General features: G+C 41.3%; 1 protein-coding gene across 1 annotated transcript; it reads right to left on the bottom strand.

The window, feature by feature from the left end:
* Positions 1–2,431: 2,431 nt before the first annotated feature.
* LOC307037721 (uncharacterized protein) lies at positions 2,432–5,382 on the bottom strand. Its single transcript, XM_079678783.1, has 4 exons — positions 4,607–5,382; positions 4,361–4,502; positions 4,183–4,255; positions 2,432–3,966 (listed from the first exon to the last, which is right to left on the bottom strand). The coding sequence occupies exons 1-4, from the start codon at positions 4,983–4,985 to the stop codon at positions 3,067–3,069; spliced, it is 1,494 nt and encodes a 497-aa protein (XP_079534909.1). The 5' UTR covers positions 4,986–5,382; the 3' UTR covers positions 2,432–3,066.
* Between the last annotated feature and the right edge of the window lie 9,480 nt (positions 5,383–14,862).

Consider the following 14,862-nt stretch of genomic DNA (forward strand, 5'->3'; position numbering starts at 1 on the left):
TTTGAAGTGTTAACACAACAAATTATACGTTTGTTATTAGTGTAGGACACTTATGTATGTATAACATCTGAAGGTGTGTAGTTTTATTAATTTTTTCACATAATGTTACAGGATATTGCTATAATATTTAACATGTTTTACTTCTACACATTAATATCTGATTTGTAAAACATCACAGACAGAAAGGTATATCCCTCATTTAATGGCAAGCTATTGAAATTCTGATTCCATAGATGTGTCTCCCATCACCCAAAAACCCCTGACTATTCTCTCAACTCAGTATTTACATTCTTTAATTCAGAGTAAATCAATAATATATTTAAAACTACAAGTCCCTGCCTATCAGCTGTGCACCGCTACCTATCTACCAATTGGATCAAATATAAAAGTCAGCCGAATTAGTATTGATACTGCAGGGAGACGTATTGTGTGAAGAGAAATTGAAGATGTTGTTTAATTGCTGATATACTTATGATGTATTCAGTTTCGGTGGCAGTTCTTCCAGTTCGTCCAAAGGTCTTCTAATCAGGGCTCTATAAATAGAGAACTACGGCAGATGTGTAATATTTAGTGCAGCCGAACCGTGTATTACAATGCCGTTATATGATCACTTTCAAAGAGAAAAGCAAGCAGTGTTTATGCAATTTTATGCAATTTCATATTGCATAAACACTATATCCCAACGTGCATAGCGGCTAAAACATCCAATCACCGAGCTTCAACTATAGCTGAGGATCTTGGGTAATCAGTTCAGTGGCTGTGTATCGCCTACGTCTGTTTCAGGTGACTTTATTTTGAAATTCAGTTCCTGACGGACAGCAAAAAAAACAAAGATAATTGTGTGTTATTGTCGAGTAAATAACAGTGTGTTATTTAGAAAAGAATAACAAATTAGAAGGAAAAAAAGAGTTAAAAAAAATACATATTTCAGTATTCGTAGTTCCCCATTTCTTTTCATCACGGACGGCAAAAAAAGTCTGACATTATACTATTTAAAATAAAAACAATAACCGTGGCTTGATATTCAGTAAGAAAATGTTTTTATGTACCACACAGCTTCCGGTCTTCCAAGACCCGACTGGACAAAAAGACGTGGTGCAGGCACGAAACATACGACCAATAGAAATACAATGCTTTTAAATTCGTTCTATGTGACACGAAAAAAGGGGAAAATCGTGTTGGTGAACACGAATCAATAGATTAAATGTTGTGACTATAACACGAAATGCTGTGGGACTGGGTTGTGTGTTAACATGTCGTCCTAAGCAGAAAATACCCATAGCATGTCATTACATAAGTAGCTGATTAAACCTATTATTAAAAAAACAAAGCTTGATCCTGAGGTTATGGCCAACTACAGGCCAATATCAAACATTCCCTTCCTCTCAAAAATCCTTGAGAAAGCAATGGCCTCACAATAGAGTGGCGAAGTCACGCCCATCTACTTCCGGTCCATGGGACCTTATTTCGGAAATTTACGCATTGAAGTCAATGGAGAGAGAAAAATTATCTTTTGATCCCGTTTGAATTGTGCCATGAATTACACATATGAAGTTTTTCAATCTTAAAAAATAATTTCCATGTCAAAAAAGTCCATTTGTTGTAAAACTGTTGAAATATAAGACTATGAAAAATACGCAACTAGAAAGACTACAAATCCCAGAGTCGCGTAAGTGATGTCTTAACTGTTTTCCTCTACTAAGAGATAGCTAAGATCAGCTGGCTAAGATAAGATAACTTTAACGAGATGTCTGTGTGCTTAGTACCAGGTTGTTATCATACCAGCAATGGGTCTTGCTCGTTCTTTCGCTTCCCGTCTGATGAAAGGACCAGGAGTGGCTGGATCAAGTTAGCTACCTAGCTATTAGCTAGCACGTTAGTTAGCATTACAGCCTTGTAATTTTTATTAGCCTTAACATGAAGTAACATGAAGTAACCCAACATGTTAAACAGTAAGAGTAGTAGTCATATTTTGTGAACCCTTTGAAGAGTAGGGGAGAGCGGGGTAATGTGAGACATTTTTTACATTTGCTCTCCTGTAGGCGAGCTAAAATGATATATCAGTAAAATTTACACATTTCCCATTAATTCAGGATGTTTCCTAGCACTGGAAATGATCAGAATGTCTTCAGGACAAAGGGCAGGGAAAATATGATTGTTTTTTAAAAAGTGGTCTTGTGTCTCACTTTACCCCAGCTAAGGGGTGAACTGAGACAGACTAGAGAAATCAAGGGGGTAAAGTGAACCACTTACCTTTTCCACTTTTAAACTACCAAAACAACACATGTTGTAACAGTTAGAATCCTGACAGATAGATTGACAACCACACATTCCAAAACTAATGTCGGATGCGCAACATAATCATGGGGATTGGTCAATTTAGCACATTTTTTAAACAAAGTAACTCCAAACAAAGTCAAATACAACATAATATATTTCAAAGTGCTTTAATAAACATTCAATTAACCATTTAACCAGTTAGATTAGAACACGATATGATATGAACATCAGCCGCATATTTAAACAAGGCCTACTCTACATTCCAGCCCTGCAGGTTACAGGGAAAGGTGAAGAGTTGCTCTCTCCGTGTTGTTCCTCCAGGCCTATTAGGTTGAGGCAGCTTCTTCACCACATCACCTTTAGGAACATGTGCCACATCCTTTTCTTTCATAGCAAACGTGGGTCTCTCCCACTCTCTGTTGTTTCCCTGGGTTTTTCTGAGGAATTGGGTTAGTATTTCGTCCCCCTCAACCTTCTCAACCATGCCAACATAACGGATACTTCGGTGTTTTGTGGCAAAGTTGACGAGGACGAAGTCACCCACGGACAGATCTTTGTTTCCGGGGTCACTCCTCTCATCTTCAGAGCTCTCAAAATCATCCTCAAATGGGACAGGGTCATCACTCTCCTCCGAGCTGCTATCTATGATTTTCTTCTTGGGTGCCTTCTTTTTCGGTTTTCCCTTTTCTTTGCTATTTTGCTTTTTCCCTGCCAGTTTCTTTTGTCTCTCTTCATAAGCCTGTTCTATGATTTGCTTCTCTGGAGTATCTGTTAAGATGGCTGTCTTCACACACTTTCGTTTTGTTTGTCCTCTGGGGGGACATTTTGGAAGTGGTATGATTTCCTGAGGAGACACATATCCAGATCGTGAGACAGCTGGCGAGGCACATCCATGTGGACCATGCAAAGTGGATGGAATAGCATCAGCGAGTGGAATAGCATCTGCAGCAGGTGGTTCATCTGCAGGGGGTGGATAATCTGCAGGCCGTGGACCATCCGGATCATCTGAAGTGGATGGACCAGTGGATGCAGGCCGCAGCTCAGGGTTTGGCCGGTCTGACACCATGGATGGTGCAAACGCCTCCTCAGGGAAAATATCTCTGTTATATGGGAAGATCCCAGTGGACTTGAAGCCAGAGGTGATATTGCGTGTGTCACTGCTGACAAGAAGGCCTCGTTCACAAATCCTGCAATCTGATAGATGGAGACTGTTTTGCCAGGGTTAGATCTCATCCACCCATCAAGAGCTCGGCTGTATAGGGTCTTGAACGGGCCATACACCGTCACGTCGAGAGGCTGCAAGCGATGGGATGTGTGGGGTGGGAGGGTGAGCAGAACAATACCATTACTCTTTGCTTTCTCCACTGCCTTGAGTGAGATGTGAGCTCTCAGATTATCCAGGATTAGCAGCATGGGATGGTCAGGAGTGCACTTAGTGTGCTTTATCAAGTGATCGAGGAACTCAGGCCAGATGTCTTCGTTCATCCATCCTGTTCTGGTGGAGGCACCTTTGGCTCCTGGAGGTGCTCCTATCATGAAGTCGTCCTTAAACCTAACTCTGGGGAAGACAAACATGGGAGGTATGGCATTCCCAGCAGCATTCACTGCACACACCACAGTCACCAGTTCTCCTCTCTCAGCTGATGTGATAGAACCAACTTGCTTTTTCCCTTTCTCTGTCACAACCTGAATCAAGTAGAAAGTTTAGAATCAATGGCATGTGCAATCAGTAGGCTACTATTGGTCTAAAGGTACATTTTATTTTGTTGCAGTCCATTCATTTTTTTCTAGTTCACAGGCTCACAACATTACTAATAGCATTAGTTTCAGCATTCTGCCAATAGCTAGCTGGTCATTATCACAAGCCACTCAGTATCAGTCTGCTGCTCTCTAGTAGCTTACCTGCCGTGGCTTTTGTACTGTAAAGACGCCTGTTTCATCCACATTGTAAATCATGTGTGGAGGAAATGTGTGTCTGTTAAAGAAGAGAGGCAAGGGAAGAACCTTATCAGAATCAAAACCAAATCTTACAGGTAAAGCCTCCATAAAACATTTGCAACTAAATAATTAATTCTGTCACCTGTCCATCACTACAGCCAGATTTGTAAAGAACTCCCCCACTGTAGTCTTATTGAAGGCTATAGCCCTTCCCAGGGATGTTGCCTCCGGAGTTCGGACAGAGAGATGGCGACGGGCTAGAAAGCTGCCAAACCGCTCTACTCCTAAAGAGTGGACAATTCGTTATTATAAGATAAGCTTTGTGGCAAGATCAGTTGGCCTAAGTTGACCTACAGAATCATGTGATCTCTTGCGCACCCTAGCCTACCTGCACATTGTTTCTCCATCCAATTGGCAGGGACAGGGATATGGTTTTTGTCTGCATATTCAAATGCCAGTTCACGGCACTTAACTGGAGCAAGGCCATGGAACTGGTCAGCCAGTTGTTTTAAATGTTGGGCAAGCTCCTCCTCCATCTCATCTGTCAGTATTCTTTTTGCCTCAGCTACTGCACCCCAGGCTACTGATTTAACTCTCCCTTTCTCTATTTTCTTAATGAATCTTTGGAGGGTTGTCTTGTCGATATCTCGTTCCTTTCCTGCTTGTCTTAAGGACTTCTTTCCTTGCATGACCTCTGCAGCTGCACTCTCCATCTCTGTGAGGGGTGTTTGGCCCCAAGATGTCGTCCTGATGTATCGTCTTGGCATGATGACTTTTCTACAATGTTTATGACATTAAAATTAAAACATATGTATTGTAATATTAGACTAAAATATATATAAGACTAAACTTAACTTGTGCTTCATGTCGGGGTAAAGTGAGTCAGCGTCTCACTTTACCCCACAGCATCTGTCTCACTTTACCCCACAGCCACCATTTTAGAAAAAACAACATCTCTAGGCAATTCAGGCTAATCTTTAACTAGCATCAATCACATGGTTTTATATGTTGGAAGTTCATCAACATGTATGATATAAGTTTTTCAACCTGAATCAATTTGCTTTGATACTACAGTTGATTACGTTCGCAGTAAGAAAATTTACTTTTACATGCAACAAACACATTTTTGTGAAAAAAAATACTTACCACAGAACCAGCACCAACTTCTCCGTCATGACAAGTGGGGGGTGGGAAGGGGTTGAAAACATTATGGTCACATGACGGCAAATTTGTTTCTTTGCCTAGTTACAGCGGGTGTCTCACATTACCCGGTGTCCCACATTACCCCGCTCTCCCCTACTGTCACACTGGTGTGATCATTCTAAAATACACAATTTAAGCCTGGGGGAGAAATGCTAACGCTACATTAGCATCTGCGATCTTTTCTACTTCACGCTATCTGCACAAATGGTTGACATTAAACATTAAAAAGACCAGGCAGTTCAGAGAGAATCAAAGGCAGGCAGGCAGGCAGGCAGGCAGGCAGGCAGGCAGGCAGGCAGGCAGGCAGGCAGGCAGGCAGGCAGGCAGGCAGGCAGCTTTGCATGACATTCTTCTGGACGTGTTTCATTGTGTTGATAGTGAGGGTAGTCAATCCTTTTGTTGACAAGACAGTGACGGCCATCTTGGTGACGTGTGTTGTTCTGCTAGACCGGAGATGTAGTTTATTGAGCGTTTCACACAACCAAATGTGTTACTTCACAGTTTTACGACACATTTTAATTTTTTTGACTTGCAAAATTATCTTTTAAATTGACAAACGTCATATGTGTAATTTGTTGCACAATTCAAACGGGATCGAAAGATAATCTTTCTCTCTCCATTGACTTCAATACATAATTTTTCCGAAATAAGGTCCCATGGAGCTCCCCCGGAAGGGGAGGGACTTCGCCACTCTATAGTGTGAATTTTTAAATACAAATGGTTTATTTGAGAAATTCCAGTCAGGTTTTAGAAAACATCAGAGCACAGCACTGGTTAAAGTCACAAATGACCTGCTTTGTGCATCTGATCATGGACTTGCCTCTATCCTGGTTCTGTTAGATCTGAGTGCTGCCTTTGACACTATTGACCATAACATACTACTCCAAAGATTAGAGATGTTGATAGGTACAGTATAACATGTTCTTACTTTCACTGCTAGGAAAAATATACTAATATGGACTAAAGATGAGGTCCCTTCTCACAATGGCTGGCACAACATTATATTTGAGTTGGTTCCCCTGGAATATATTACTAGTATTCTAAATAGCCAGTTTGACAGTTCTATAAAATTTGGCAGCCTTAATAAAATGTCCTTGGGACTGATTCATCAGCTATTATTATTAAAGGAACCTTCTGAATCTCCTGTAATCATAAGAAATGACAATCATAAAAGTGATTCTCCTGTAACCTCCAATTTATGTATGAAAACTGAGCCGTTTGTTTTATGGTTTTTGTCTTTTGTATGTTGGTTTTGCTTTGTCATTATGTATTTGTCATGTATCTGCAATGTCATTACAGTGTTTGTAAAAAATTAAGAAAAATCTAAGATATTGCTCCGGACAAGTGACAATGCCGACTGCGTTCATTATTGACAACTTGGTCACTCAGCCTACTGGCAGTCAGCTTTTCACTGAACAGATGTCAGATTTGAAGAACATGCAGGACAGATGGGTCTCCCCCACATGGCCATCTTAATTTGCTTCCATCAAACACGCATCTTCTTTAGCTCCATCATCACTATTCTCACAAATTGATTCCTCTTTCATATAATTAGACAGCATTACTACACTCACCATATTTTATATATAGAATTTATATTGAGCTTTCCACTCACAAACTCACACTCTTGGTACCAGACTAGTTACTATGTTCCCTATATGCATGAGAAGAGCCATTTTCACACGTCTGATGATGTTAGCTTTAGGCTAGCTAATGACATACTGACTGGTATAAACAACTTATAAGAAACTTCAAGTAATTCTTTTTTTCTTAAAGAGTCAGTTTTCCCACTCATCTCTGTAGGTTTCTCAAACAGATTAATTAAGCCTTGGCATTGGTGCGAATCTTTTCCTAAAGTGGAAATGTTTTGAAATTGCAATGACGTGGGTTAATTTCCACTGTAAATGCAGCCATGAATGTCCTTCTATTCTATCCTTCTATATCTGAAGCTTAGGAGGAGCCACTCGACGTGAACAAATCACTCAACATTTCCACGGAGTTGGCAGGACCCCAGGCAGGAGAGTAGTCGGCGGGACCCCCAATGGAATAGGACATAGGGTTGGCAGTACCCTCAGCGGAACAGGCGTCAGCAGGACCCCCAACGATACTGGACGCGGAGTTGGCAGGACCCTCAGCGGAACAGGACATGGTGTCGGCAGGACCCCCGGAGGAACAGGTGACGGCGGGACCTCCAACAGGACACGGGGAGCTGGAGTGGGTCGGAACACCGAAAGGACACGAGGAGCTGGAGTGGGCCGGAACACAGACAGAAAACGAGGGACTGGAGTGGGCCGGAGAGCCGGAACGTGAGCCAGAATCATAGCTGCTGGGGCCGGTACTGGAGTCGGAACTGGAGCCGGAATTGAAGCCGGAACTATGGCTGCTGGGGCCAGAACTGGGGCTGGAACCATGGCTGCTGGGGCCAGAACTGGGGCCGGAGCAGAGGTTGACTCCAGACGGAACACACCGAGGTGTATGGTGTCAGGTTGGGAGTTGGGAGGCAGGGAACTAGCATGCCTGGGGCTAGCAGGCCGGGAATCACACACCGAGAGGAAGTCCAAAATCCAGCCAGGTAAGAATTTAACTAAACCTGGTTTCTCCATAGCCATCTGGTGCGCCTCAGCCAGAGCAGCCTCTCGCTGCTGAACTCTAGACGCTCCCCTCCACTTATCAGAGCAGCCAGCCAAAGAAAAGTAAAAACTGAGTAATTCCAGCTCGAAAGGATCTGCTGGGCCCATCCTTGGTGAGTTCCTTCTGTCAGGGTTGAGTGAGGCAAGCAGGACCCAAATGCAGATAAACAGAAAATACATTTATTTCAAGGTTTAAAGACAGAACTCTTCCCAGTGAACACAGTCCAACAACAACAAGGAACTCACAAAGACTAACAGAAAACACAGAACCTAAATGCACACAGGACTAATCAAACAAACAAGAGACAGGTTAGGAGGGAGGAGAAAACACAGGGGCACCAGGTGAACACAATCGGGTAATCAGGTAGGAGGGAAAACAGGCAGAAAGCAACAGGCAAGACAGGGGGTGAACACTTTTCAAAATAAAACAGGAAACCAAAGACAGAAAAAGACAAAACACAACAGAGACAGATCGTGACAGTTTTATTATTTATTATTATTGTTGTTATTTGTAGGGCTTTGTCTTAATATTTATTTTTGTTTTAAATTATGTTGAAAGATTGGTTTAATATCATTTTTTAATTTTGCTATGAAATTCTGAATGAAATTCTGAATGAAATTCTGAATGAAATTCTGCGCGCGAGTCTGGTTTTTCGCTGGGTTGAGTCGTGTGGGTTTTTGAGTGAGATGCGGCACAGCAGCCTGTCAGTTTACTCTTGCTAGGTTAGTTTGGCTATTATCATCATTTATATTTATCTCCAACAATGGATATCAGGAAGTGGTTCATGAAAGGAATATGGCAACTCAGCGCCAGATGCAGGCACGTTAGAAGACATCAGTTACGTTACCAACGAGCTAGCAAGCCAGCCAGGGACAAGGGAGGCTGGCAATCAATTATATTTTGAAGAGAAATTAACTCTCAAGCCGGCTCTCACAAACTCCGGCTCTGTGCGCAAGCAGACCGCTGCACACACTCTCTGCCTTGCTCCATCTCTCTCTCTCCCTTTCTCTCCATCGCTCAACCTCACTCCACCTCTCCACCCTGTGTGCGCTCCTCAAGTTTGCTTGCGGGCTTGCCCAAGTTGGCACAGCGATACAAATGTACCACAAAACCAACCAATGGATGTAGCCTAATACTGTAAGACCGTCAACATCCTTATGGCAACCGGAAAAACCCCTATGTTTCCCCTATGTTTCCCCTATGTTTCCGTAACAACAATTCACGAGCGCCTCCACTGGCATTTCTCCTCCTACTTGAAAGACTACGGAGGGATAGGGTCTGCAAAATTAGTTTGTGTGTGTGTGTGTGTATATAGGCCTATATATATATATATATATATGCTATATATGCTCTGAACGTTCCACTTCCTGCCTGCCCGACATTACCTTACGGCTGCGTCGCGTCAAAAAATAGACTTCAATCCTATTTCGAGCGGAGCCCAGCGGCGAGACGCTTCTGGGATGCTTCTGAGCCGTAACGCGGTGGAATAGCACCCATTAGGCGCTTTCACACCGCAGTACTTTCCCCACAAAGGTTCATGAGAACTTAGTTCATCAGAACTCTTTAGTTCTGATGAACTAAGTACAGATCGCGTTCACACCGGAATAAATCCCTGGGGGTGGATTAGGCAAATGAAGCCGCTGACGTCACTTCTTCTTCCTCTGCTTTGGGTTTACTGGCAGGCTGCAAACAACTTCATGGCGTATACTGCCGCCCAAAATCCCTGCCTGGAAGTCCCCGGAGTTGGGGACTGGCTTCAGTAGAAGCTGCTGGGACTCCCAGCAGCTTCTACTGAAGCCTTCCGAGTAAATCGCCAGAATGCTGACACCTCCTCATCTCCACCGCTCCTATGTTTTATTTTGTGTTACCATAAGTTAGTCTCTCTGCGTTTCTGCGCTGGGCTAATGCTAATAATGCTAATGCGAGGATAATAAAATGGTGGCTTCACAACACTTTTTTTTTGTTTTACGGGGCGTGGTTTGCAATCCCCCCAGCCAATCAGAAATATAGCTCTTTTCTCACAAGAGAGCCGCATGAGAGTCCCTGCTCTGTAGCAGGGACGGAAAAGGGGGTAAAAAGCTTCTCATGAACTAATTTTAGTTCCGGCTCTTTTTGGTGTGAACGTGACATTTCGGAACTATATCGGAACTAAAGTGGGAAAAGTACTCCGGTGTGAACGCGGCTATTAACTAGAGTGGCCGCGATCCTTGCGGACGCCGCGGCGCAGCCGTAACGCGGCCTTAACGCAACACAGACGGACCCGGTGGGAACTAGGGGTGACAGTCCCCATTTATGTTGTTTTACATTGCCAATTGTGTTGTTGATTTGTGAAGTCCTCTGAGGCAAATATGATTTGTGATTTTGGACTATATAAATAAACTTGAATTTAATTTAATTTAATTTAATTACATATGAGATGAATACTAAAGTAGGCTTATTTTTGCAATAAGTTACGCACACACATATACAGGATTTCACACTCATTAATACGCTGAGGTGGAAATAGTTCTGTTTACTTATAGTTATTCCTATGATTGATTCCACATATATCAAGCGACGCCTGAGCCCGCAGCTAGCAGCTAACAGAGCTAACAGTGCTAAGAGGGGGAACCGGGGATTGGTTGATGTGTTTCCCCGACAACGGCATTGTCAATGGTAACCGTCAGTATGACTACATTGCAGAGTGACGATGTAAATTCTCCACACCGAGGCTACCAACCTGGCTAACAAAACAAGCACAGAGAAGCTCCAATTACAACAACACACAGTGAGTGAGTGTGACTTTATTATCTGCTCAGGTCACCTTCACTATATCTTTACATAGAAAATGTGTTTTTCTTCTATACTAATGCTTTGAATGCCATATAGGAGAAGGCTATAGACTTATAATCACTTCAATTTTGCAGCTGGTAAAGGAGAAGATTACTTTTGTTTGTACTTTACTGCTGGAGAGCTTGAACACTTTACCAAGGGATTAACCTGTTACAAGACACAATAAATTATTTGTTGATTTGAGTGTGCATTATTAAATCTGAATCCCTTCACAAATACAACGAATATTATTTGAAAAGTAGTACAGGGTGTTTTTCTGATGCCGTGAAGCACTGCAACCCAATATTTTTATTTTGCCACAGCTGTTTTTAAAGTAACCGTACTTCTTAGCGTATTTTAGGGACTGGAAAGCAGTTCTGTGATCAGAGAGCCCTTAGCAATGGTCTGCTATCCCTATAAACAGTCTGCTATTGAAAAAGAGCAGACTGAATGTCCAAATTGTCCAATCAGAATTGATTATTCAACTCAGCTGTGTAATAAATGAGTAATGAGTAAGTTACTGATCACCACTTTACATACGTCATCATTAAGAAGTGCAACAATAATTTATTTGGTTCTTATCCAATTCCCTTCTACTGTAGAAAAAAAGGCTATATCCTTGTTAAGTCATCTGCAATTGATCAAGATAATTAAACCAGAAGATCTCCAAGCAGAGTGCTGCCTCATTCAGAGGTAGAGACAAAGCCCTTCATGAGTTCATGGTGTATGATGTGAATATGAATGTAATCAGGATTTGTTGCTTGGATCCCACTCTAAAGACCACTCAAAGCTATCAGCTATTATCAGGCAACGAGCAATGTCTGTGGTCTGACCTCATCCACTGCACAGTCCTTCACAAAAAGGCTGGGTTATGACTGGAATACAGGGGAGCTGAGTCGCTTGCTTTTCAATGAGTGTGGTATGTAACAGAGTATTTATGCTTGTCACAAACAGCCCATCATTAGTTTTACATGGGTTGATTTGAGTCACAGCCTGACATATGGCTTGCGATGCCTCTGTCCGTGGACACAATATGTTTTATAAGGACAGATATTCTAAAAGATACAGTACTGAAGAGAGTCTGTGCGATGTACAGTATATAGGGACATGACTTGCACTACATTTGATTCTAATGATGTTGAATGTTGTATTGTTTATGTTGTGAAATATTTCATCATGGACTATACCATAGATTTATCAAAGATATCCATCTCAAATGAATTATCAATATAATTTCACTTAAAATACCTATGCAATGCTAGTCAGTACTCAGTAGTCACTGTTGAATCACCATCTTCCTTTTTAAAGTATCTTTACATTTAAGTAACATATACACAACAGCACCTTTGACCATTATCTAGACTTTAGTCTCTAGACTAGAGTAACAAATGGCAAACTCCAGTTGGTGGTCATCAGACTTGAAGTTAAGGTGCTACAGTAGTATAAAATCTTGTAGCAATACGTTTCAAATGTAACTGAGGTCCTCTAGGGCTTTCATCTGAATTTAATGACCGTCTCTTTTGGATTCAACTCTAAAATACATTATTTCAATAACAATGTATTTACCGCACAACGTACCTCACCTTACATCAAAACCCACAAAATCAGCCGATTTGCACTAAAGGACAATAAAGTCACACCATCTCACGTTAGTGATCCCAGCTTTCTCTGGATGAAGCAATCACTTGTTCATCATCTTTCATTATTAGGCAGTTTGGTTATTAAAAGATATATTCTGATTTAATTCACTTCCTTTAGTCAAATCCTGCTGGCAATCCTTCATTTAGGCGTCCACTCCACACCCGCACAGATCCGACTCAGATGGGATGCTTAGCCTCACAGAACCCTACAGTATTTTGTGGATTGGGTTGAGAAAACAAAGATATGTTTACATGTATTTTGTTACTTAAAAAAGGCTTAAACACCCAGCTTAAATATTGCAGCATCAAGTTTTACAACCCCCAAGAAAACAACCCCTGATAATCACCTGATTTTGGTAGCTTAAGCCAGTCCAATAGCAAACTGGGTATTTTGTGGTGATGACAACAATTATTAGACTTAGTTTAAATACATGAGAAACTTACTTCAAATATGCTTTTGTCATACATTTTCTATAGCAGCCATTTTAAGTGCAGGTATGTTGCAGAAAGCATAAGCACTTCTGATTAATCTCTTTAGGAGTAGAAACTGATTCAATCCGACCAATGTCATTTTAACATAGTGCCTTTGAGGATACCCTGAAACCAAGAGATGTCTATTGTCCTTGCCACACTTTAATGAGCTAGCTTTTCCATATTTTGGGTAATTAATTTAGCACTGGCCCAGATTTTTACATCCATATTGATATCACAGTATGAGCATTAGGCAGTATGAGGAAGGGGAATTGAGCTTGCCCCAATGCGCTCATTGTCAGCATTCATTGGGGTAATTGGGCTATTTTATTAATGGTTCTACTAGGAGACTCTGTAGCACTTAAGACATAGTGTCTCCCAAATTGTTTGACGGTGAATCCCTTAATACCCAAGCAAACCTAAGACTTAAGCCTAAGGTGTATAATACTGCCACCAGCAGATATAAATAGATTTAAATAAAATGTTCTTAACCTGAAGAGCAGCCATCTCATTCTTAATGTCTTGATACTTTTGAACTGTCTGGGGTCACTGCCAATTATCATTCCTGTCAGTAATTACTCAAATTACAGCTTTAAAATACCCATAATGGAGCTCTTGTTGATTTCAGAGTGAAATTGTCTGATCCTAACAAGCAGTTTGACATATGAAGATGATGTAAGGGTTATAATGCTAATGATGCCTTAGTTAGAAAAATTGAAAAAGAAGAAAAAGGGACTTTTATGCATGTATCAAATCTTTACTAATAGTAATTTTTAACCACCAGCTATTATATATTTAGTCAAGGGTACACGTTTTGTGTATTGCAACACTGGTCAGTAGCTCTGAAGTGTTTTCTGCCTTCCTGTCAACATTTAATTTGTAACTCAAGGAAAGCAGTCAATAAGTCATCGACAGAGATATTCATGAATACTATAGTTTAACCTTTAATTATCCAGGGTAAGGACTTTCCATGCAGAAGCTTATTCCAGCATATAGTATGTGATCTGTATTATGGAGCATGCACAGATATCCATTGCTCAGCTATTCTCACTATTACAACCCAGCATAATACAGTTCTGTAATGCAATTCAGTGGAACAAATAACATGCTTAGTCAGCAGACAGGTTTTAGATATTGTAATTTTTGTTACATGGAAATAATTTGTATCAATGATTATATGCGTTTCACTATAGCCTGCAGTTACCACAAATGTTTTTTAAATGTTTTTGTTTTATCATTAACATTTGACTCTCAAAGCAAGGGTTGCTGTGAAAAAATGTGCTAATAAATACTGTCAGGTTTCACTCTAAGATTAACAAAAATGTTTGCATCATGTTCAAATCCTTGTACAATTAAGATGTCCGTGTTTTGACAACTAGTCAAAGATTGGCAGAAATTACAATTTTTATCCTCAAAGCACAGCATCTGCGGATATATGGGTTTTGCACCAAATTAGCACCGATGCAGAAGTGCTCTATCCCTTTCATTATTGACCAGTGAAGACTGTGTTTCCGCCCACCAGCTTATTGAATCCAGTAAAGATCGTGTGAGATGACCCGACATGTCATGGGATCCCTTCCAGAGCAGCACCTGTGAGTTTCCTCAGAGAGCGCAGAGCCTGATAAATGAGTCTACGGTGACGAGCAGCTGATGGAGTGGCTAGCAAAGGTCATGATGCTTGGGGAAGCTCCACTCTGCTCCCTCATTTCAATTTGGACCAACACCACCTTTTGCAAATGCCCGATAACCTCTGCCAAAGGTCAGCCAGGTGTAACCAAAATCCATCATGTGGTTATACTTCCCTTTCTTTGAGCTGGGAAACAAATACAATGTATTGGTATACACAACATTGGTTCAAAAAGTAAGGAAAGGCATCTAATTTGGTGCA

The sequence above is a fragment of the Notothenia rossii genome (assembly GCF_949606895.1).
Source record: "Notothenia rossii genome assembly, chromosome: 4".
Taxonomy (NCBI): domain Eukaryota; kingdom Metazoa; phylum Chordata; class Actinopteri; order Perciformes; family Nototheniidae; genus Notothenia; species Notothenia rossii.